The 23,197-nt window shown below is 35.2% G+C and overlaps 1 protein-coding gene across 2 annotated transcripts; it reads right to left on the bottom strand.

The window, feature by feature from the left end:
* Positions 1-10,949: 10,949 nt before the first annotated feature.
* On the bottom strand, positions 10,950-22,303 carry LOC121967161 (putative alpha-L-fucosidase 1). Of its 2 annotated transcripts, XM_042517212.1 has the most exons (4): positions 21,737-22,303; positions 13,682-13,728; positions 13,492-13,588; positions 10,950-11,987 (listed from the first exon to the last, which is right to left on the bottom strand). In XM_042517212.1, the coding sequence occupies exons 1-4, from the start codon at positions 22,285-22,287 to the stop codon at positions 11,228-11,230; spliced, it is 1,455 nt and encodes a 484-aa protein (XP_042373146.1). In that variant the 5' UTR covers positions 22,288-22,303; the 3' UTR covers positions 10,950-11,227. The 2 variants fall into 2 exon arrangements, with proteins under 2 accessions (XP_042373146.1, XP_042373145.1); XM_042517211.1 differs by having other exon boundaries at positions 13,492-13,728; positions 21,737-22,302.
* Positions 22,304-23,197: the final 894 nt, after the last annotated feature.

Below are 23,197 nucleotides of genomic sequence, written 5' to 3'. Positions count from 1 at the left end.
CCGGGGAACGCGTCCTCACCTCTCCACTCAGGAGAGTTTTACCTTTTGCCAGTTTAGTCCTCCAGACCGACTGGACTTTTGCTCGGTGCTCGATGCTTCCGGTCTTCATGCTGGACGTCCGGTCCATGACCCATCCAGACTTCTACCTGGTTCGCGACACCAGGATTTTAACCTAGGGTTACCACCCCCTATGATTTTTGACCGAAGCTCCGACCCGCCAAGGCTTTCCGCATAGGGTTACCACCCCCTATGACCTAGGATTACTGCCCCCTAGGGTTTTCCACTTGCCTAACCTAGCTAGGACTTTTGCCTAAGTATACTTAGGACTTTTCCTGCAAAGCTCATTCAACACATCAGAAAACAAAACACCTTAACTTTGATCCCTTTGACATAATCAAAACATAGGTTCGATCGTCGGATGTTTTGTGTGTCTGTTCATTCGAAGTTTCACTCTGCCACTGTCGAGACATGTTGCCAGATCGAGCGGGGTAGCCGCTCGACCGAAGTCGACCTCTGCCAATGTCGAGCTCTACTGTCTCGACGAGCGAGGTAGTCGCTCAGCCTGGCTTCTGCACCTCGTCTCCTTCTCCGTTCAACGTCCACTAATCCATTGAGCGTCGGTCATTTGACTCCTCCCGTGTCGAAGGCAGTAGCGGATCGAGGCCTTCTCCCCCGATCGAGGCATGCTTCTCTCGACCGGTTGATGCTATCTGCGCCTTGACCGTCTTGACTTTGACCTTCACCGTGGCCTCGGGATGGGGCCCCTCATCATCATCGCATCAGTATGCTAGGAAAACTTTATTTGGTACATGTCTAGGTTAGATAAAATGTATCCTACCTAGTACATCTAGTTAAATGGAATTAACTGAAGCTAACTCACCCCATTCTAAATCAGTTAAACTAGTGTTTTGTAATTAAGTTAATTTAGGCATATTGAATTTTTATTGACTTTATCTAAGAAAATGGTTGTCTAAAATAATGCCCTTGTTCCTTGCCACAACCTAGAAGCTAGTTTAAGAAACACTTATTTGATTAACCCAAAGCAAAACTTGAATCTAACCTACGATCAGATTTGCATTTCGAGTCAGATCAAATATTAATTGAAATTTTATAATTTAATCCGAGCCTAGCTTGAGTCAAATCCTAACTCTAATTTCAACCAAACATACCCAAACCAAAACCCCATCCCTTACTGAGACCTAATCAACTTAAACATTTATTTGATATTTTCTTGTGCTACTTACTCAAGATTTGTTAAAATCTTGGAGATTTTTCTATCTTAAGGCTTTTCAAGGAGGTTTCACCACAACCCATTCTCCTCTTTTTGATGGAAAATTTTTTTGCTTATTGGAAAGGAAAGATGGAGTTCTATCTAATAAACCAAGTTAAAAGTTGAAAGATCATCAAATGTGTGGAATTGATTTTCCGAGAAGCCTAGCTGGTGAGCTACTTGGATTCAAATCATGGACCGATCGAGAGTGTCAAGAGAGTAGCCCAAGCAAATGCAAGAGTAACTACAATCATTCAATGTGGCTTTACTCAAGAACAGCTTAAGAAAGTTGGGCCATTCAACAATGTCAAGGAGCTATCGTAAAAGCTAAGTGAACTTAATGAAGATTCAACAAAGTCAAAACAAATAAGTTTCACATCCCTCATGGCCCAATCAAGCTTGGATGACTCGACCATTGAATAACAGTAACTGCTAGATAGTAGATGTTTCATACACATGACCAAAAAAAAATAAATATTCTCCATATTCGAGCTCAAGGACATGAGAACAGTAAGTTTAGGAAACAATGACAAGCTCAAGGTACTTGGGTCAAGTAACATTGTTATTAAATCAAGTTTATTCATTAGAAAGGTTTTTTACATTGAGAATTTAAGTTTGAATTTACTTAGTATTAGTCAATTTTGTGATACATGGTATAAAGTATAATTTCTATTTGATAAATGTATTATTAAATCTATTAAGGAAAAAGGTTCGACCTTGTTAGGAACTAGAAAAAATAATGCCTACACCATTAATCTATCTTCCTCACACAAGTGCTTTACGCACATCGAACATCGTTTTGTTCATAATTCAGTGAAGGTATTGAAAAATGGAGTTTTAATGTGTGAAGCTTTTGATCATGAAGGGTCATAGGCTTCACCTAAATATGTGAGTTGGTTCCAAAAAGAATTGCTGTTAAATCAGTAATTAAACATGCGAGAACCTCCCGTGGGCAAGTTAAAATAATTGTTAAAATCTAAAAGAGTCCATAGAAATTCTATGACAAGGCTAGGGTAGGTAGGATGACTTGCATATATGATATCCTCTCAACTTAAAGCACTAAGTAGCCAACCTATATCCTCCCTAGGGTAGGTAGGATGGCTTGCATATATGATATCCTCTCAACTTAAAGCACTAAGTAGCCAACCTATATCCTCCCTAATCCTTAAAATGTCCATGGTAGTAATATCACGGAAGCGAGTGCAAACAATTTTACTAGACATGGGAGTATGGTTGATACAGCTAGTGGAGGGGCTCTAATTAACAAGACATTTACTCAAACCATAGAACTTATCAAGATTATGGCTGCAAATTATCAGCAGTATGAGACTAGACCGATGATTGCTAAAGATGCTCATTCCTTTGCTAGTGTATTCCCGACCAGGATCCAATATCACTAGCTTGATCCTCAGTATTATCAGACTTATCAGAAGGACAGGTATAATTCAATTGCAAGATTTGGGTATGGGGAAGCTCAACAAGGGATTTTTAAGTGTCCCTATCATTATCAGCCTTACTTTCAGCACCATCAACCTAAGCATCATTTTAGGGAGCAGTCACAACAATATTGACAACAACAAGAAACACAGTTCAAGCCAAGAACACATTCATCGACACAGTTACAGTTGCATTCAGATCAACCTACTGCATTAATTCCTAAGAAGATGGAGTGTAGAGTTTGTGATATTCCTGACCTTAATTATACTACTCTACATGACTCTTTTAGTTTTTTACATTGTGATGTTGTAGTTGATCTTGATATTATTATTATTGATGATATTGTTGTTCCAGATATTCTTGGTGTTGCAGGTGTTATTGATGATGATAGAAGTGTAGGGGAGACTCAAGAATCGCTTCCTTTGATTATTCTATCATCCGAGTCAGCTAAGCCAGTTGAGCCTGATATTCTACTTAGCGACTGTGGAAGTGTAGGGAAGACCCAAGAATCACTTCCGTTAATTATACATGATCCAGAGCTTGATCTTTTATTTGACCAAGATGATGTCACATTTAGTATTTTAGGGCCTCCATGTACCTTTCAAAATGGTAAGGTCAATGTTTCTTTAGAATCTTTAGAAAATGGCATGGAGGTAACTCATTTTGACTGTGTTGAATGTGACACTTCTTTTGATTCATGCTCTATTGATATCGATATTGTTTATAGCTCATCTCACACAGCATGCATGCAGGAATTGCATCTTCTTTTTAGCACATAGGATTTGTATAGACATTTTATTTGCAGTCAATCACGTAAGGATGCATTCTATCAATTGAAGAAGACCATAACATTGTATGCAATAATGAAGCTTCTGGAGTGGACACTCCAACTGAATCATCTTTGGCCATTGGAGAAAATTTTTAAGGAGTCGTTGGTGGAGGGAGTAGTCCTTGCTCCACTTACAACCATTCCACTTCCAGATTGGCTTCTGGAACTGAATCAACTCTGACCACCAGAATTTCAGGGGAGTTTGTTCCATCTCACTTTTTCTTTTTCTTTCCGCTTGTATATATTTCTTTTCTTTATTTGCTTTTGGTTAGTAGTTCATTTTTTAGTTTGTCTTATTGGTTTTCATAATAAATTCCCTATGCGTTCTTTTTATTATCTTAGAAATTATGAAAGGCAATTAACTTTGATTGTCAAGTTTGATGATTTATTGTCATGATTGGATTCTTAGATTATATATGATTACAAACTTGGTGATGGATTTCATGTTGGTAGATTGAGATGATAATTTTTGATATACCTAGTGAGGATATTTTTAAGCCTATTATTCCTATTGATGTGTGATGCACTTGTGGTTAATGTAACTCTAAAACTTGCTTAATTCTTTCGAGATCACATTATCATAGGTTTGCATGATTTTTATGAAAGTTATATCATTTTCTTTTATCCATTCCTTTTGTTATCACATGTTATTTGAATAATTCCCTTATCTTTGGGCATTGCATTCTTTTCTCTCTTCCATTTATTTCCCTATATTCTTCTTTCGGATGTGGATAATTGGAATATTGCATGATGAGTGTTTTGCCCGAGACGGACAAAAATTTAAGTGTGGGGGAGAGAAATAGCTTAGTAGTATTTAGGAGAGACATAGGTGAACCATGCTTGATCACCATAGGTAAACCATGCTATTTATCTTTTTATTTAAGCTATTGATGATGTTGTATAATGATGCACATGTTGAAAAAAATGGAAAAAAAAATCAGCAAACAAAAAAAAAAGAAAGAAAGAAAAAGAAAATGGAAAAAAAAAGAGAGAGAACAACAACGTAAAGAAAAAAAAAAGAAGAAAAGAAAAAAATTGAAAAAAATAAAGAAAAGAGCTTTAACATGATGTGCTATTTTGTATTCATTTGTGGTAGAATTTTTGTGAGTGACAATCTTTATTGTAGTGACATTGAAATATTATTGTATATTATGAGTGTGGATTTCTATTGAAAAGCAATAGTAGAGGTTGTCCACATGTTTATTAGATTTGTTAAAAACTAGCTTGGGAGTTTGGATGTACTACTTTTTGGACATTGTTTACTTATATTCATCTATGTAACATTCTATTATGTCCATGTCTTACACATTACTTTGCTTTATCTTCTTCATTTCTTTTCTTACCTTATCAGTTGCTTTGATTCAAGTTTTCCTTACATTTCAAATAATGCCTTCATTATTTTATTGTACACTCTTATGTATATAGTGGTGGAGATTAGAAGCAAAGTAAGCATATGGTAGTACATGAATCTATGAGTAATTTGAGTGAGCTCCACTATTGCATGTATATGAGAGGAGAGCCACCATCACTTACCTTGTGAGGTTATTTTGTTATCATTCTCAGTTTATTCATTATGGATTGAAGTTATCATGTTTGTTAATTGATGTATGAATTGAATCCATGAATGCTTTGGTCATTTGAATTTGACAATACTATGTAACTTTTCTTTCACTATTTTCTAAGCATGATTGAGAATTGCTAGAGGAATGCATTTTTAGTTATTTTTCTTATTTTGTTTGATTTGCTCGAGACGAGCAAGAATAAGTGTGGGGGAGTTGATAACTAGTATTTTTATCGATTATTTGGGCTCTTATTCTTGATATTTTTACCTTCTCACATACTTAATTTTATTGTTATATTACATTTTGTGAGTAGAATCTATTTTAGAATTAATTGTAAATTTTCTACAAATTGTAGAATTTAATTTCATGTTTTTATGTGGTTTTGTAGGAAATTCAAAGAGTTATGGATTAGGGTCGAGCCAGATCAAATTTGACCTGATTTGGAGGTCAAACGGAGGAGATCAAGCTGAATTAATATGAACTATTGATCGAGATCTGGAGAAATCTTGTTCCTTCACTCAGATATAGTTATCCAGCCCTCCATTCAGATATGGAGCCACATGGACTGTTTGATCAAATTAGTGTCAATTTAATTTCAAACGATCTAGCTAGACAACTCATCTCGTGATCTGACGGCTAGATCTTCCTTATCAAATCGGACGCCCCAGATTAAAGGAGAGAAAACCTTACCTCTTCATCGACGGCGACGACAAAGGGGAGGAGGTCTTCTTGATCTTTGCATCTCTTCTCGCGCGGCTAGGGCACGCGACAAACTCCCACCCGCGCCTTCTTCTTTCTTCCTTCTCCCGGCAACGATGCCAAAATTTGATGTGTGTGAAAAGCGACTGTCACTCACTCACATCAAATTAATTCATTTCTAATTTACCAACCCCCTTAACCTACACTATGGTAGTATAGTAGAGGACCGGGTCGTCTCTCATTTGAAACTAGTGATAAAATGTTTGTTTTCAGACAAGATCGAACCAAGGGGTTGTTTTGGGGGTTTTGTTTCTCTAAACCTAATGCAGTAAAGGAAATCCTAGCTAACAAGTAACGATAAACCTATAGCGCAGTGTCACTCTACACTACAAGAGTCACCTTCTACAGGCATAACAAACAAGCATAACAGATAACAAAATAAGCGTAATTGAAACTAACCTACAATCCCATCTAACCATTGAAAAACATACTCACATTGCATTGTCATACTATGACACAAGAATCATCATCAACAACATTAACATGAAAACATAACAAAGAACACAAATATGCATAAATGAAACTGAACAAAGTGCAATACTAAACAATCAAACATGCATAAGAAAATAACTACAAAATCAAACAAGAGCAACAAATAAATCCTAATTAACCAATCCAATCCTCTAATCAAATCCGAGAAGTGTTCCTCCTATAACACACGGAACCACAGAGGAAGAAGACCGCTGTCACTCGGAAATCCCCTGAATTTGGTGGACGAACAATGCTGCTGGTCGGAGATGTAAGCTTTAACTGTGAAAGTGCAACTTCCTACAAGCAAACCACTCCTCGGAAGAAGGCAGGAGCTCAAATTCTAACATCGCCATTTCCTCTTCACCGGAGAATTTTCAACCGACTTCTACCAAATCCTGGCACCGCACAACCTTCTTTTCCCAACACGGTAAAGAGGGCAGATTAAGGTTGATAGTTTGGTAGATTCCTTGACATCCAGCCGACTTCCGAGGAGTGGTTTTCTTGTAGGAAGTTGCGCTTTCACCGTCGAAGCTTACATCTCTGACCAGCAGCGTTGTTTGTCCACCGAATTCAGGGGATTCCGAGTGACAGCGGTCTTCTTCCTCGATGGTTCCATGTGTGACAAGCGGAACACTTCTCGAATTTGATCGGAGGATTGGATTGGTTAATTAGGATTTATTTGTTGCTCTTGTTTGATTTTGTAGTTAGTTTCTTATGCATGTTTGATTACGTTGTTCAGTTTCATTTATGCATGTTTGTGTTCTTTGTTATGTTTTCATGTTAATGTTGTTGATGATGATGCTTGTGTCATAGTGTGACAATGCAATGTGAGTATGTTCTTCAATGCTTAGATAGGATTGTAGGTTAGTTTCAGTTACACTTATTTTGTTATATATTATGCTTGTTTGTTATGCTTGTAGAAGGTGACTCTTGTAGCGTAGAGTGACACTGTGTTATAGATTCATCATTACTTGTTAGTTAGGATTTTCTTTAGCATTAGGTTTAGAGAAACAAAACACCAAAACAACCCCTTGGTTTGATCTTGTGTGAAAACAAACGTCTTATCACTAGTTCTACGTGAGAGATGACCTGATCCTCTACTATACTACCATAGTGTAGGTTAAGGGGTTGTTAGATTAGAAATGAATTAATTTGATGTGAGCGAGTGACAGTCGCTTTTTACACACATCAATCATATTTTAAGGAATGCTTTATTTTTTGAGATTTAATGGTTCTTTCCTCTCTCTTCATCTCCAATTCTTCTTTTCAGCTCTTGCCTTTTTATGATGACACTTCTGGTGCTCCTAATACTCAAGTTGCAAGGTTTAAACAAGACATTGTTTACCATTGGAGATATTCCATGCTAACCCCTTCCACACCTGCCATGCTAGTTGGTCCCTTGCGACATCCACAAGAATTACTGGTCCTCCTAATTGATATGGATTTCCATCCCATACCATGGATAATCCTACATCTACTATCTCGGCTAGTCTCTCTTCCATTATTGTTCCTACTAGATATTCACATACATTCAAAGAGGAATGTTGGCTGTAGGCCATGCAAGAAGTATGTGCTCTTCAAGCTAATAAGACTTAGGAAGTGGTTGATTGTCCTACTGGTGTAACTCCACTTGGTTATAAATGGATTTATTCTGTTAAGGTCAAGTCTGATTGAAGTTTAGATAAGTACAAAACCCGTTTAGTTGCTCTTGGTAATAATCAAGAATATGGAGCTAATTATGAGAAGACTTTTGCTCCAGTAGCCAAAATGACTACCATACATACTATTTTGGTTATTGTGGCTTCACAAAATTAGAGTTTACATCAAATGGATATGAAGAATACATTTCTTCACAGAGATCTCAAGGAAGATGTTTATATGTGTCCTCCTACAAGTTTAATTTCTAACTCTACTTTTTCCATATGCAAATTGTGTTGCTCATTGTATGGTCTCAAATAGGCGTCCCGTGTATGGTATGAGAAATTCACTTTCTGCCTTACTCAAGTTTGCTTTTATAAAAAACACGTTTGATGTATCTTTATCCCTTCACAAGATTGAGCAAGGAATTGTAATTCTTTTAGTATATGTTGATGATATCATAATCACGAATAGTACTTATCTCTCAACTAAAGTAGCATTTACAAGACTCTTTCCACATGAAAGATTTAGGCTCTCTCACATATTTTTTTGGTATAGAGATTAATGTTAGTTCCTAGGCATTTTTTTGTCACAACACAAATATGCTCAGAACTTGGTGGCAACTGTTGGACTCTAAGATTCCATTCCCCTTGATACTCCAATGGAGCTTAATCTCAAGTTGTGGAAAGAAGAGGGCGACTTGTTATCAGATCCTGCAACCTATCAAAATCTTATTGGCAACCTAATCTATCTTACTATTTCTAGACCTAATATCTCTTAGGTAGTACAACAACTTAGCCAGTTCCAGACTTCTCCTAGGCACTTGTACATGGTTATAATTCATAGAATATAATCATTTGCTATGTCCATGACACAATTTCTCATGGACTTTTTTTTTATCCTACTTCTACGTCACTTGATCTTGTAACATATAGTGATGTTGATTATGCAGGGTGTAGTGATACAAAGCATTCTATAACAAGATCATGTATGTTTCTTAAACCTGCTCTTATTTTCTAGAAAAGTAAGAAACAAGATTGTGTTTCTAAGTGTTCGACTAAGTCTGAATATAGAGTTATGTCTCAAGCTTGTGCAGAAATCCACTAGCTTCATGGTCTACTAGCTGAGCTTGGTTTTCCTCTATGTGGTCCTACTCCTCTTCATGCAGATAATACTAGTGTCATTCACATTTCTACCAATCCTGTCTTCCATGAATGTACTAAACATATCGAGGTTGATTGTCACTTCATTCGTGAGCCTCACGAAGTTCAGATCATTTCTCTTCCTCATGTTTTTACGTGGTAAATATTTTTACCAAGGCTCTTCCATGACCAAGACATAAATTTCTTAATGACAAATTGATGCTGGTGGATCACCCGCATCAATTTGAGGGGAGATGTTAGTAATAGGTAATAAATTACAGTAGCTTAACTACCTCTATAATTGATTCCCTAATAAAGATGGTATATGCTTTCATAAATAGGAGATTTAGCTCGGTAAAGCTGAGATAAATATCTCCTTATGTGCTAGTCACTATTCTAAAGGCCAGTAGCCGTCCGTGATTTATCTCCTCCATGTTGGTCCTGGGACGGATTGGCGGGGGCGCTGGGGGCGAGCGTATTCACCTTTTGTCATAATAAATAGGAGATTTAGGTTATCATATTTATGTTCAATTACCTCTGTAAAATATTGTAAATAATTCCCTAATAAAAGTTGTATGTACTCTCGAGATTTAGGTTACAAAATTTAGGTCCTATAATTAATGCATCTATTTATTATCCTTTTATAGTTAGTAGTCTTACCTATATGACCTTCTCTACCGACAGAAGATAATTTTGAGACCATTTTGTCATTTTTTTAAATCTTTGATTTTAGATTTTCAAAATATTTTATCATTCTAAATTTCTAATTCAGAAATTTTTACATTGATTATTTATTTTTTAAAAAATTATATTCTAATTTTTTGTATTTCTAAATTTTATATTCTAATTTTATAGAATTTAAATTCTATTTTTTCTAAAATTTTATTTTTTTAATTTCTAAAATTTAAATTCTAATTTTTGTATTTCTGAAATTTTTTCTATTTTTGAAGTTGAAAGATATTTTCTGAAATTTTTTAGAAAATTTTCTAAATTTTATATTCTAATTTTATAGAATTTAAATTCTATTTTTTCTAAAATTTTATTTTTTTAATTTCTAAAATTTAAATTCTAATTTTTGTATTTCTGAAATTTTTTCTATTTTTGAAGTTGAAAGATATTTTCAATCTCTAAAATTTAAATCAGTTAATGTTTGATTATTATTGGTATTTACTTTTATGTTGTTATTTGAATTTGTATTTGAGCTTGTATTATTATTTAATTTTAATTTTTCAACTTTTGACTTTTTCTTATTTCTAATTTTTAAATCTTTAACTTCTGATTTCAAATTTTTATCCTTAAAAATTAAATGTATATTATCTGAGTTTAAAATATTATTATCAAAATCTTTTTCTCCTAAATAGAAAATATTATTTAAATATTTAACTCAAAACCTAAGTTAACATGCCGATTTAAATTGAGAATTTTATCAAAATTGTAATCATAATCATAAAATAAATTTGTATAAAATTTAAATTTCATTACCTTGGGCATTACTTTAAATGGTTCCCGAGTCTTCTGCAAGATCCTTAGCTAGATATCCTCCTTGGACAGTAATTGTTTTTAGTGATCCATCTTCTTATATACATCATGTGCCCTTTTGCTTTCCTCCATCCCCACATTGAAAGCATAAAATATCATCTTCATTTTTAAAGGACAAAACCCAAACCAATCCAATAAATACAAAAATAAACAACTCTTTGATCAGATTTGGCTTGGCGCTAGATCATTTGTGTTGCTTGGATGATTTAGTACATAGCAGAAATAAAAAAATAAAACAAATAAGCACAGAAACATAGTTCAAAACAACCAGGTTCCTACTCCAATACCTACTTCTAGATATGTGTCTACTAATTTTCTCCTTCCCGAAGACCCTCCAGGGGTGGAGAAATCATTTATAATCTTGTCTTTACAACAATACACAAAACACAACTGTATGATACAAGATAAACAAGAATAAGCACTTTACAAAGCCTCATCACTTCTAGAAGTCCTGAATGCAACAACACTCATACAGTTTATTGACAATTCATCTATTTATATGGGTCCACATAATTGCACAATGAAAATATATTACAGATCCTACTTAATTCCAAGTAAATTCCACTCAAAAGGTGATCTCCTAGATTGCAGCCTCGAGTGCACCAAAAAAACTTCTGTATTTTTGCTTGGAATGTTTCTTTATTGAGGAAGATTTTGCACCAAATGAATTGTAAACTACAGAGAAAGGGTCAACATGAATGCCCAAATAAGCAATCAATGGCACTGCCCTAGACTTGTTGATGGTGAGCCTCAAAGAGTGGGTTTCTACCATTTGAAAACGCAGGAGCCTTTTGTATCCAATTGTTGTGCCGTTTACTATTGTCTCCCATTCTCCATGTATCAAAATGTCAACTTGGAACTTGATAACACGTTGACCCATTTGAATTGGTTCTTGGATTTGAATCACATTGAATGATACCAATTGCTCAAAATGAAGGAAGATAGCCCACTCAGATTCACCCTCATCAGGTGCCCAGTAATTGTAGATACTTTTATGGAGTATGTTTAATGGAGAAAAGCTTGCATCACTACTACCCCCACGCATGCTGTTTGCTGTAATGGTGGCAGTCTCAGCTAAGTTATGGGAGAAAATTGCAGTGCGAAGTGTGGCGAAGTCCTGCAGAACCTCAAGGTCTTCATCAGATATAAGGCCGGTTGAATTAGGAGGAACATTCAGTATCAGGAAACAATTTCTTCCTACTGAATTGTAATATATGTCAAGTAGGTCGAGTGCAGATTTTGGATGCTCTGAACTGTGCCAAAACCATCCTGACCTGATGGATACATCACACTCAGCAGGAACCCAGTCGATTCCAGCAGGATCTCCATGCCGAGCAAACCTAGTGAATATAAGCGAGAAGAATGATAATTAGATTCTAAAACTTCTGACTGAATCTTGGACCTAGAATGCACATGTTGAAATGAAAACAATAGTATACACTTTTATCAAAAAGATCAGAGGCACTAGTGATTGGTTTGAAGCACTATCTAGACAATAAAATTACCAAGTGATAAATCAGGTTTAGTTTTATTGTCTTTTTTTTTTTTTTTGAAAAATTTAAGCTACAAATTAAAATTAATAGATGAAATCCAGATTTATATAGTGAAATGCATTACTTGAGCGAATCTCTAAAGCTAACCTTAAGAAAGTCAGCCTTCCTTCAATGTTTGTGCATTAACTAGTTATCATAATATCTGCAGTTTTTTCCTTTTTTTTTTTTTTTTACAGAAAGCAGTCCTGACAATCAAATAGGCTGATTGCAATCATGAAATAGAATAACCGACTAGCCAGTGATCATTAAAAGCCCACATGTCCTTGAGAATCCTAAGACACAAGGGCACAACAGAGATGGTTTTAGGTGAGAATATCCTAAACTGTTTGAAGAATGTAAAACTGATATTTATATTACTCATGCTGATAAAAAGCAAAGTTGAAGCTCAAAGAAAACCAACTGATTTGATGCCAACTTAAGGAATAATTTAGAATCTACACTCTGGAATAGAATGCTTCCTATAGTTGGGAATATAAGGTACTAGTTGGGATTAGGAGGTTTTTCTATTGTTATCAGATGTGTTAAGATAATACTGACAAAGTGGATATTTATTTGAAAGGAAACATATTGTTGAAGTCTAATGATGCGATGCTCTATATACCTACTGTCTTTCCTATGATAGTTTCAAAAACCAATTGAGTTGTCCTAATTTAACTCATAAATCTAGATGTTGGCAGAAAACTGTTTTGAGAATTTGGGAGATGGAGCACTAATCCTTTGAAATTGAATTTTGGGCCCCAATATGAAAGAAGTACTTCTCCAATTGCATTTCTCATAGAAAATAATTAGTTGCATCTTTGTGCACAGGAGCAAGAGTTCTGAACCATGAAATGCGTGTACGATTTTCTGGTTGCAATTTTGCTAGATACTTGTATTGTTTCTTTATAGAAATAATTCTTTCAAACAAATTGCTGCCACAATAAGCTTTCAAGTTATAGGAGTAGATTGATATTTCATTTTCTTATTTCATCTAACCCACACATTACCATCCACTCTCATTTTTTTTAACGAGGTTGAATATACTAAGGTGAAAAGATAGGAGCAGGAGGGGAAAGGAAAGTAACACAAAAATATAGTTTACCAGTATGCTATATTCCACATAACTTGAATAGCAGTTGCAAGAACTTTTATTCCTAAACAAGTTTGTCAGTGTGGCAATATACCAGAGTTAACATACAAACATTGTAAAATACTATCAGATTATCAAACCACCTTCAAACATATAGCACTCACTAAAGCATGCCATACAAATTAAGTTCTTATAACCAAAATATTGTAAATGAAGACTTACGGTTCATTAGTACCCCCAATCGTGGCAGCACTCTTGTTGAAAAGAGACCAGCAAGTAGAGCCAGCAACTCCAAGCTCATCTCCTACCCATCTAATGTCTGGGCCAGCATCAGAGAATATCATCGCATCTGGCTGTAACTGATGGATAAGCTGAAACCAGAGATCAAAAAAGTATTCCATGTCCTTCTCACCTTCCCCTTTTGCACCGTCCAAAAAAACCTCCAGAATATCACCATATCTGTTACAGCAATCCAATGCCAAAAGATGATATGAGAACATTCATTGCAATTCATGAAACATACATTGAAATTCAGAAAAATAAACATTCTCTGGGTTATTCTTCTTGCAGAATATTATATAACAACCAAGCCTTATCCCACACTAGGTGGGGTCAGCTAATTAGATGAAAAATTCAACATAAAGCATGAATCAAAGAGATAAAAACCATTAAGTGTATGACATGGTGACATAATTAAGTTCAGTACTGCATATTTGGATAACCACTATAAAAGAGTGTCCAGGAGCAATGACTCCACAATTTCAGTTGATATAGTGCAAGGTAGTACTGAAGTTTACACCAATCCACAACTACAATCCACAACAGACTCAAAGCTAATGACACCAGCTTCAACATCAACATCATATAGGTTAATACAGAAAACAGCAAGCTTTTGTGGTTCCTTCCAGTGACACCACTGTAGACTTGATTATCAATCTCCAAGTCTGAAAGAGGTTGGTGCTATCTTTGAGAAGAAAATCTACTACTGACTCTGAATTCAATTCAGAAGAGCATAGCAGGAAACAGAAAGTAGAAATTTAAGGAATTCCATTTGTTAAACATTCTCTTGTTAGCAGGAGATCTCTTGTGACCTACAAACTGTTATATAGATTGTAATTTGGGATATTATTTAGTCCCACATTGACAAAATCAAACAATTAGAACTTATTAATGTATCTTTAACCATGTTAATTTAAATAATAAAAATTCTCTTTTGTGTGGTTTGTTGAGATCATATTACATTGGATCAATATATATTATATCAAGACTAGACACTTAACATTTGAACTTCCATAAAAATTAATTGACACTATTTTGTAAATCTTTGTTATTTAATGTTATTAATTTATTTTATCAAAATTATTATTTTCTATGAATTGCCAAGTACAACTAATTTCAAATTAAAAGCATATGGCTTTTCATGTTAAAAGATGCAACTGTTTATAAAAGGATGTATCTTTCAACCATGAGATGAGATTGTTAATTAAGAAGAGGATTTATTGTTCCTTTGGTCAAAACTTTGAATCTGAGAACAAACTTGAGAATTCAAAATAAGCTTTGTTTTATTCTGAAGAAGACTTGTCTCTAATTCCCTTGATACTAGAGGCAATATCTTCTTAAGAAAGTGTTCTACATGACTCAGGCTTTGAGTTTCCTCTCAGTTTCTAACAATATTAAGAAAAACATTGCAATGGAGATCAAGAAGAATTCTACCTTAAATCATGAATCAGGATTTCATCAAGTTAGATTGGTTTGATAGAAGCAACTTCACTTGATGGAAGGATAAGATGGTGTTTTTGCTCACAGTTCTAAAGATTTATTACACATTGAATCCTAAATTACCTCCACTTACATATCCAAGTCCAGCTCCACTTGCAGATCCAAGTTCAGAAGACACTAAGCAGATGAAGGTTGAAAGGAAAAGGCATAAGACTCTAGCTTGCAGAAGTCATATTCTGAATATTCTCATAAATTGTGTATAAGATCTTTATTCTAATCCCAACCAGAACACACTGAGAGAGACTTGGATTGCATTGAAAATCAAATGCAAAAACAAGAAAAGAGGATTGGATAAATTTTTGACTTACGTATTCTGAATTTAACTTGAATGATGGCATGCCTATAATGGATCAAGTGCATGAGCAACAAGTTATTGTAGGTCAATTAAAAGATCAGGAAGGTTTCAGATGCTCTACAAGTGGGCGCAATTTTTTCTAAGCTTCCTCATGCCACAGCTATAAAAAGAGGATTTTCCAATTACCAAAGAGCAACACCTGAGAGCAATTTCAGACTCACCTCCTTCAGATAGAGGCCAAGACCCGTACTCAAGATACTTTTTTCATGTGTCCAAGATTAGCTTTGTAATTGAAAATGGTTCAGAATTATCTTAAGGCGAAAGGATGCAATCTGCATTGAAGAAAAAAGATAAAAACTTGCTACAACTGCATAAAGAAGGGACATTATGCCTGGGAATGCAGAAAAAAGAAAAAGAGCCAGTTTGAAAATTCAAATAAGGCTAATATGGTTGAGAAAGAAGTCAAAGAATTTATAGCTATAGTGTCTAAATGGCAAATTGAACGTGTGACTAACAAGTGCAAATATGGCTAGAGACTGATGGCTAGATTGTTCTTCTTAGAAATAATGCTACTATAAAAGTCAAGAAAAAGGAATCATGGAGCTACATTTCACTTCGGCCAAAACCGCACTTTATTGAATGTGTCATGTTCTTGAGATAAGGAAAAATCTTATATTTGCTAGTTTGTTGAGCAAGAAAGTATTCAGAATTGTAAGTCCAATCAAGTGATTGAGACTAAGAATGACATTCATCAGGAAAAGACTGTATATGATGACATGTTCAAACTTAGAATTAGTGAAATAAGAATCACCTATATTGTTGAGTCTGATTCTACCTATACTGTCAAGGCGAGCCTGATTCTTTTTCATGGCATGCCATATTAATCTAAATTTTCATTCTTTAAAATATATGTACAAATGTGGTTATATTTCTTATTAAACAAATAGTTAGTATTCCAGCAAAGATGGAAAGGAAACATTTTCTTAAGGTTCAACACAATAGTTAATTATTAGAACCTTCATTCTAATATATATATATATATATATTGAATGGTATTTTAACTAGAGGTGGAAAAGTTATTTATTACTTTTATTGATAAATTTTCAAGTTCTTGTATGTTCACTTGATTTGTATTAAAGATGAGGCTATTGCCAAATTTGAGTTCAAATCACTTCTAGTAAATCAAAAGGAGAAGAAAATTAAAATTCTTCACAGCAATGAAGGATATAATTTTCAGAAGAATTTAATTCCTTTTGTAAAATAAATGGAATTATACATTAAAGAATTGCTCCTTATATTTATCAACAAAATAACATAGTAGAGAAAAAAATAAAACACTATTAGATATGATTAATGTTATGCTTTTGAATTCAGGTTTACTCAATAATTTATGGAGTGAGGCTTTACAACATGTTATATTCGTAATCACATTACTTCTAAGAAATTACATGTTTCTAGCTGTGACATAGTAGAAAAGACAAACCTGAATAATTGAAGTTTGGGGGTATATCTTTCTTTATAAGACATTTGCCCCTCATGAAAGTAAAAAACTTAGATCTAGAGGAATAAAATCTGTATTTGTCGATATACTCAAAACTCTAAAGCTTATAGATTATAAGATTTGAGCAATAATATCATTGTTGAATCTATTTATGTAAATTTTATGAAAAGTTCTTTTTACATTCTTCAATTTATGTACTACTTTTAACTTCTTATTATGTAGAAAATAAACCAAAAAGTTCACAATTCATTGATGATCCTAGAATAAGTCGAAGATTAAGAAAAGAAAAAAGATTGCATCCTGATTTTTTTTCCTTAGATTGTCAAATTTTCCTTGTTGAAGTCATTTCTTCTAGAGATGCAGCTTTCTAGAAAGAAATCATCAATGATGAAATAGACTCTATTGCATCCAATAACACATGGATTTTTGTGGATCTTCCTCTTGGTTCTAGACCTATAGGTGCAAATGCAATATAACTCATTTTGATGCATATGCTCCTGCGGTAAGAATTGTCACTCGCTCAAACACTCAACTTTGACTTCAATATATTATCTATAGAGTAGGATTGTTGTGAAAGGGAGCCTTGGAGTAAAGTTGCTACCATGTGACCTAGAGGTCACGGGTTCGAGTCACGAAAAGATCCTCCTGCATTGTAAAGCAAGACCGTGTATAATAGACCCAATTTAGTCCGACCCTTCTCCGGGACCCCATATTGTTGGGAGCTTCATGCACCCAACTTCTCTTTAGTTGGATTATTGTGATAGATGACCAAGTCATAATAGACTAAAAGAGAGGGGTGAAAAATCTATTCTTAAAATTTGTTCTCTTGTGAGTGCAAAGACAAATATAAATCCATTAAGTAAGCGTTGTGCTCATATATATTATGCAAACACATTGATGGACCAACGATAATTGGATTTATGCAAACTCCCAATCACTATGAAGGGTTGAGCGAGATAGAAGGTAGATATGGTATCAAACCAAACTTTTGATCAAGGCAGAAAGTGGGCCTGATATGATCGCATATCAGGCCCAACGTCTTGATACCTAATACTAAACTAAAATGCATGAGCAAGATCTAGCTGAAACCTAGCATCATAGTGAAGCACCTTGCAAATCGATTAAGTATTGGAGTAGATCATATTGCAGGTGTTGTTGAATATTTATTCCACAAACATCCAATGAAACCATAAATACGATTTTTGACATCACCCTTTGCAACCAAACTGTAACTTTTTTTTTACATCAATACCCTATTTTACAGTAATAAATCTATACATATATCGCTAAATCTTTATCTGTATTCTTCTACTAATTTCACTCTTGCTAGAAGTTTGTCCTTCGATGCTGACGTCCTTAAATGTTGTTATCCTTTGGACTCCTCTTAAAACTCTTACGGATCACTAAACCCTAACTGGTCTTTTGCAATCCCGCCAACCAGCACGACAAGGAATGGCAAGCGAAGGAGGTTCATATTTCTTTCGTGTTTATAAAACCAGGTTGAGCGATGGAGGGAGAGAGACGTTGAGAGGACGTGCATCCAAACCACATATTATTTTTCAATTCAATTTGTGGCTTGGATGCTTAGAAAATGGTGATTGAAAACAGGAGGTTGGCAGGGGTAAACTGGGAATTTATTTTTTTCCCCTATGCCTTTTGGTATAAACCAAACTACCCTACGCCTTTTTAAATACAATATACAAGCTACGCCTTTTGGTAAATTGCCGAAAGAAGTTGAAGCTTATAATTACCAATTGATTGAAGAGACGGTCGTAAAACAATTCAAAGAATATTAAACAAGTCAACTCATAAGGTTTGACAGTTAACTAATAACCTAATTAACACATTATTGTTTGAGATTCAAGTGATTCAGTCATGATTTTATCTAAAGCAGTTGATTGATAAATTATAAGTCAACTAGTGACACATTCAATAGCAAAATTAGTCCAAATGCAAGGCAATTGGATGATGTGTCACGGTGGAGTCAACTAACAGACTTAAAGTCGACTGGTAACACAAGCAATCAACTGGAGGCAACAATGGTCAAGAAGGATAAGACTCAAGAACAATGGATCAGTCCACTATTAACAGTTGAACAATCAATTGATGGCAATCATTTCAAGTCTATAAATACTAAAAAAAAGGCATTTCGACCAGAATATCCCACACAACTACAAGTGCGCTTCTTCTACAATAATAATCGGATGCCCTCTTTCCTGCTACATTTTATTTTAAGTCTTTCCCACTTTATTATTATGCTTTATTCGTAAGCTCTTATGTTTGTTTTTTACACTCAACGTTCTTATTCTTTTCTTACTTCTTATTTCTATTGCAAATTTTTCTACAAAGATTTCTTTGCCTTTTTAAAGGAGAAAATTAGTGGATTTATGAGGGGTGACTCATCACCTTACAGGTTCATAGGTCATGGAATATGACTGCAAGGTAAAATTCCAGTGTGTTTTCCTTTACTATCTTTTTCGTTACTTTTTCGTAAGTTTTATTTTACACTAACATTGCTACATTACTCTTATTACTATTTCCGTTGTGCTTACTTATCTATCGCATTAATACATCTATGTATGAATGAATAGCGCTTCACTTTACTTATGTTTTTCATCCTGGATTGTTGGTACACACTAAAATATATATAAAATAAAACAAGCATATCAAAAGAAAAAGCACATCAGAATTTTTACGTGGTTCGAAACTCTCAAGTTCTTACTCCACGGTCCTATGTCTTAGCATGAATCCACTATCTTTCTCCTTACCGGAAACTCTATGGAGGTGGAGAAACTTCTTACAGATTTATCTTTACAACAATGCAATAATATAAAAGATATAATAAAAATAATAATGTTATAAATAAACTTTACAACAGATAATCGCCACTAATGCCAGCAGCACTTGTCTTGCCACCTCTAGATCACAAGAATAATGGTACTTCGAGAGCTTTAAGTAGAGGAATGTATGTTAAGTATTTCTCAGTTGATGTTGGTTGACTACTTGAAGCTTCTTTTATGAAAATATTCCAGTAGTTTCGATCACTTGGAACTCGTTGTTATCTTTCCTTGCTATTTATCCAAGCTCCAGTTGCCCACACCTACTTTCAATCAATCGGACTCCTCCCTCGTCAGCTTCTTTGACCAAATACACTTCGCATCTCGAAATGTTGACGGATCTTCTGATCGATTGAATCTCTTCCGGTCGTCGAGACCAAAGTTTATTCCGCTACGCCAGCACTCAATGGTATTCAATACTTATCAAAATGTTCGATCACCTAGACCTTCTTGCAGTCGCATGAAGTTCCGATTGTCTAGACCTCTTCCGGTCGCTTGAATAATCTGAAGCATCATAGAACATAATATATATAATATCTGGTCTGTGTGACCTACTCGACTTGTTTGGTATCTAATCTACTTGACCTACTAAGACTTCTTACTTACCTGGAATTCACTCATTCAGCTTGTCGATAGTTCACTCCTATAAGACATGCACACTTATCTAAAGGTCACTCCTTTAGGACTTTTTGTTTGCCTAGAGTTCATGAGAAATTTTCACACCTACCTACCTAACATTTGACTGCCTAACATCTGACCTCGTGCAACCTACTAGGACTTCCAACCAACTACCAAACATCTGATTACCTTTGACCTACTTGAAACTTTTCTTTTGCTAAGTCTGTGGTCAAGTTTGACCAGAGATCGATTAGACCATCAATCTTCCTCTTTTTTATAACTATTCAAATACACAATTTCCTTCCAAGATCAAACATATTGATCAAACATCAAAACTCAATTCAAACTTGTCAACCTTAACAAGGGGTCAGTTGCACTAGCAGTGCGGATATACAAGGATAGTCAAAATAAGATATGAGAAGATTAGAGAGAAAGTCAAGTTACGTCTAACAGAAAACTTTGAGAGACACATTTAAGATAGTACAGATAGGTACTTAGATGACCAATAAATGTTTTAGTTAGGCAATATGAAATTATGACAAATATGCACATTAAACGACGAAGATTAAAAAAGACATGTAGCAATGATAAAACAAGATAAAATTTATTTAAATATAGATAATGATATAGTAAGAGATAAGACACAATGACATCAAAAGATACAAATAGCTGACTCATTTAGTGGGATAAGGCTTGATTATTGTTATTGTTGTAATCTCTCACATCTCGCCTCATCTCTAAGGCTTCTTCAGTTTGCCAAGAGGACTTGCCTCTAGGTCTTCTTTTGCTTCCTAGGAAGTCTCACCTCCAAGTCTTCTTCCACTACCAAGAGGCCTCTTCTATCACGTTCTTGTTCATCCTTAACCTTTTGAGCACCCTACTAACATTTGTTGATATTCTTCAGCTATCAAGGAGCTCTTGGCTGGAAACAATCTCTTGCAAAAAACAGGATAAACCTGTGTATAATGGATCCTTCCTCGGGACCCCACATGGTGGGAGCTTCATGTAACGGGATGCCCTTTTTTTATCAAAGAGCTCTTGGACTTTTCCAGTTACTGACATACTTCTGCATTTGTCAAACATATGTTAGACTCGCTGACATCTTCACTAAGTCAGTAATTAGACAACCTAACCTTTTAACAGATGAACCTTTTAACAGATGAACCTTTTAATAGATAGACAATCAAATTCAATGTCTGAAATCTCCAAAGGATTTGCCAGAGGGTAAAAGAGAATTATTCAACATGACTTCATCAGCTTAAATCAATTGTAAAATTCTGTTAATTAAAAATTATTGTTATTGACCGCTATAAATTTTGTAGCTTTTGGCAAATTTAAGGTAAAGAAAGTTCAATCTCTTTATAGTTTTATCTTTAAAATTACTTTACTAATCGAAAGTGAAAAAAAAAATAATCAGTGGGATAGTCATAGCCATACTTGGTCAATAACTCAGTCATCTGGCCCAGGTAATACTCGTTGTACTTCACCGTGTTCCCAAATGCTGGATCGTGGCGATCCCACGGAGAGAGGTAGACACCCATTCCAATCCCAAACTCTCTGGCCGCGTCAGCTAGTTCACCCACGAGGTCACCGTTGCCTGCGCGCCAGGGGCTGGAGAGGACGGAGTAGTTGGTATAAGAGGAAGGCCAAAGGCAGAAGCCGTCGTGGTGCTTGGCTGTGAGCACCATGCGGGCGAATCCTCCGGAAGCTGCAGCGCGGGCCCACTGGCGGGCGTCGAGGGCATCGGGACGGAAGACGGAGGGAGGGACGCGGCCGGAGCCCCACTCGGTGTCAGTGAAGGTGTTGGGGCCGAAGTGGAAGAAGAGGGCCATCTCGCCTAGCTGCCATCGGAGCTGGGCGGCGGAGGGGAGGGGCGGAAGGGGAAGAGGAGGAGGGGTGGAGTGAGAAGCAACGAAAAGCCAGCACGCATGATGGAGCAGAAGGAGAGGGAGGACGATACCTCCGAGGGAGTAGATCGGCCTCCACATGCTCTTCTAATGAAGTGACATAAGTTTTGATGATATTTACAAGTTTTGCCGACAGGCCCACGGGCCCACGGTCAGCTAGTAGTTCGTTGAACTCTCAGAGGCATACACGCTACTCAAGAGGGAAAATTAACTTTGTAATGATTTTATGATTTATTATTACTAACATTAATTACATGCATCATTTTAACACTGTATAATCAATTCACCGTATATTTAAATAATAACTTGATAAAAAATGTATGTGATAAATAAAATTAAAATATTGTTGAATCATTCGCGCGTGAAATTAGATGGGTTGAATAGTCAATCATTTTTGTTTCGCTTGCTTATGTCTACAAATGTATTAGTACCTAAAGAAATACCAAAACAATACAAATACAACAAACACCAAATAATTATCCTTTATGTGGTTTAAAATTTTGATTCTTATTCCATCGTCAGTGAATTATACCCTGTCACCCCTCTATATTTTCTCCTTAAATGATCTTTAGAGATGGAGAAATCTTTTATAATCTTATTTTATATAGATGAATAAATAAACAAATAACTAATGCAATAAATTACAATAAGAACATTAACAAGATTGGATCTCTTCTTTTGTTTGATGTCACTTGCTTTCTCTCATATGAATTGCTCAAGAATGTTGCCAAACTCTTCCCTTTAAGCCTTCTTAAAGTCTTCTTGTTCTTGATAGCTACCTAATATTTTTTGCCTAATAAGTTGATTATTAACTTATCTTAGTCTATTGTCAATTTCAACTAAGCCAATTGCACTTGTATTTAGTTGGCTGCCTAGCTCCACACCACGTATTTGAGTTAGTTGATCAATTTACTTATTGTTGCATCTAAATCATATGACAGCAGCAAATCCAATCAAATCAACAGTTCTTCACTTCCTAGATTCTCATTGT

Source organism: Zingiber officinale, chromosome 3B, assembly GCF_018446385.1.
Source record: "Zingiber officinale cultivar Zhangliang chromosome 3B, Zo_v1.1, whole genome shotgun sequence".
In the NCBI taxonomy this organism is placed as follows: Eukaryota; Viridiplantae; Streptophyta; class Magnoliopsida; order Zingiberales; family Zingiberaceae; genus Zingiber; species Zingiber officinale.
Note: the sequence above shows the minus strand (reverse complement) of the source record. Positions and strands in the feature narration are given on the sequence as shown.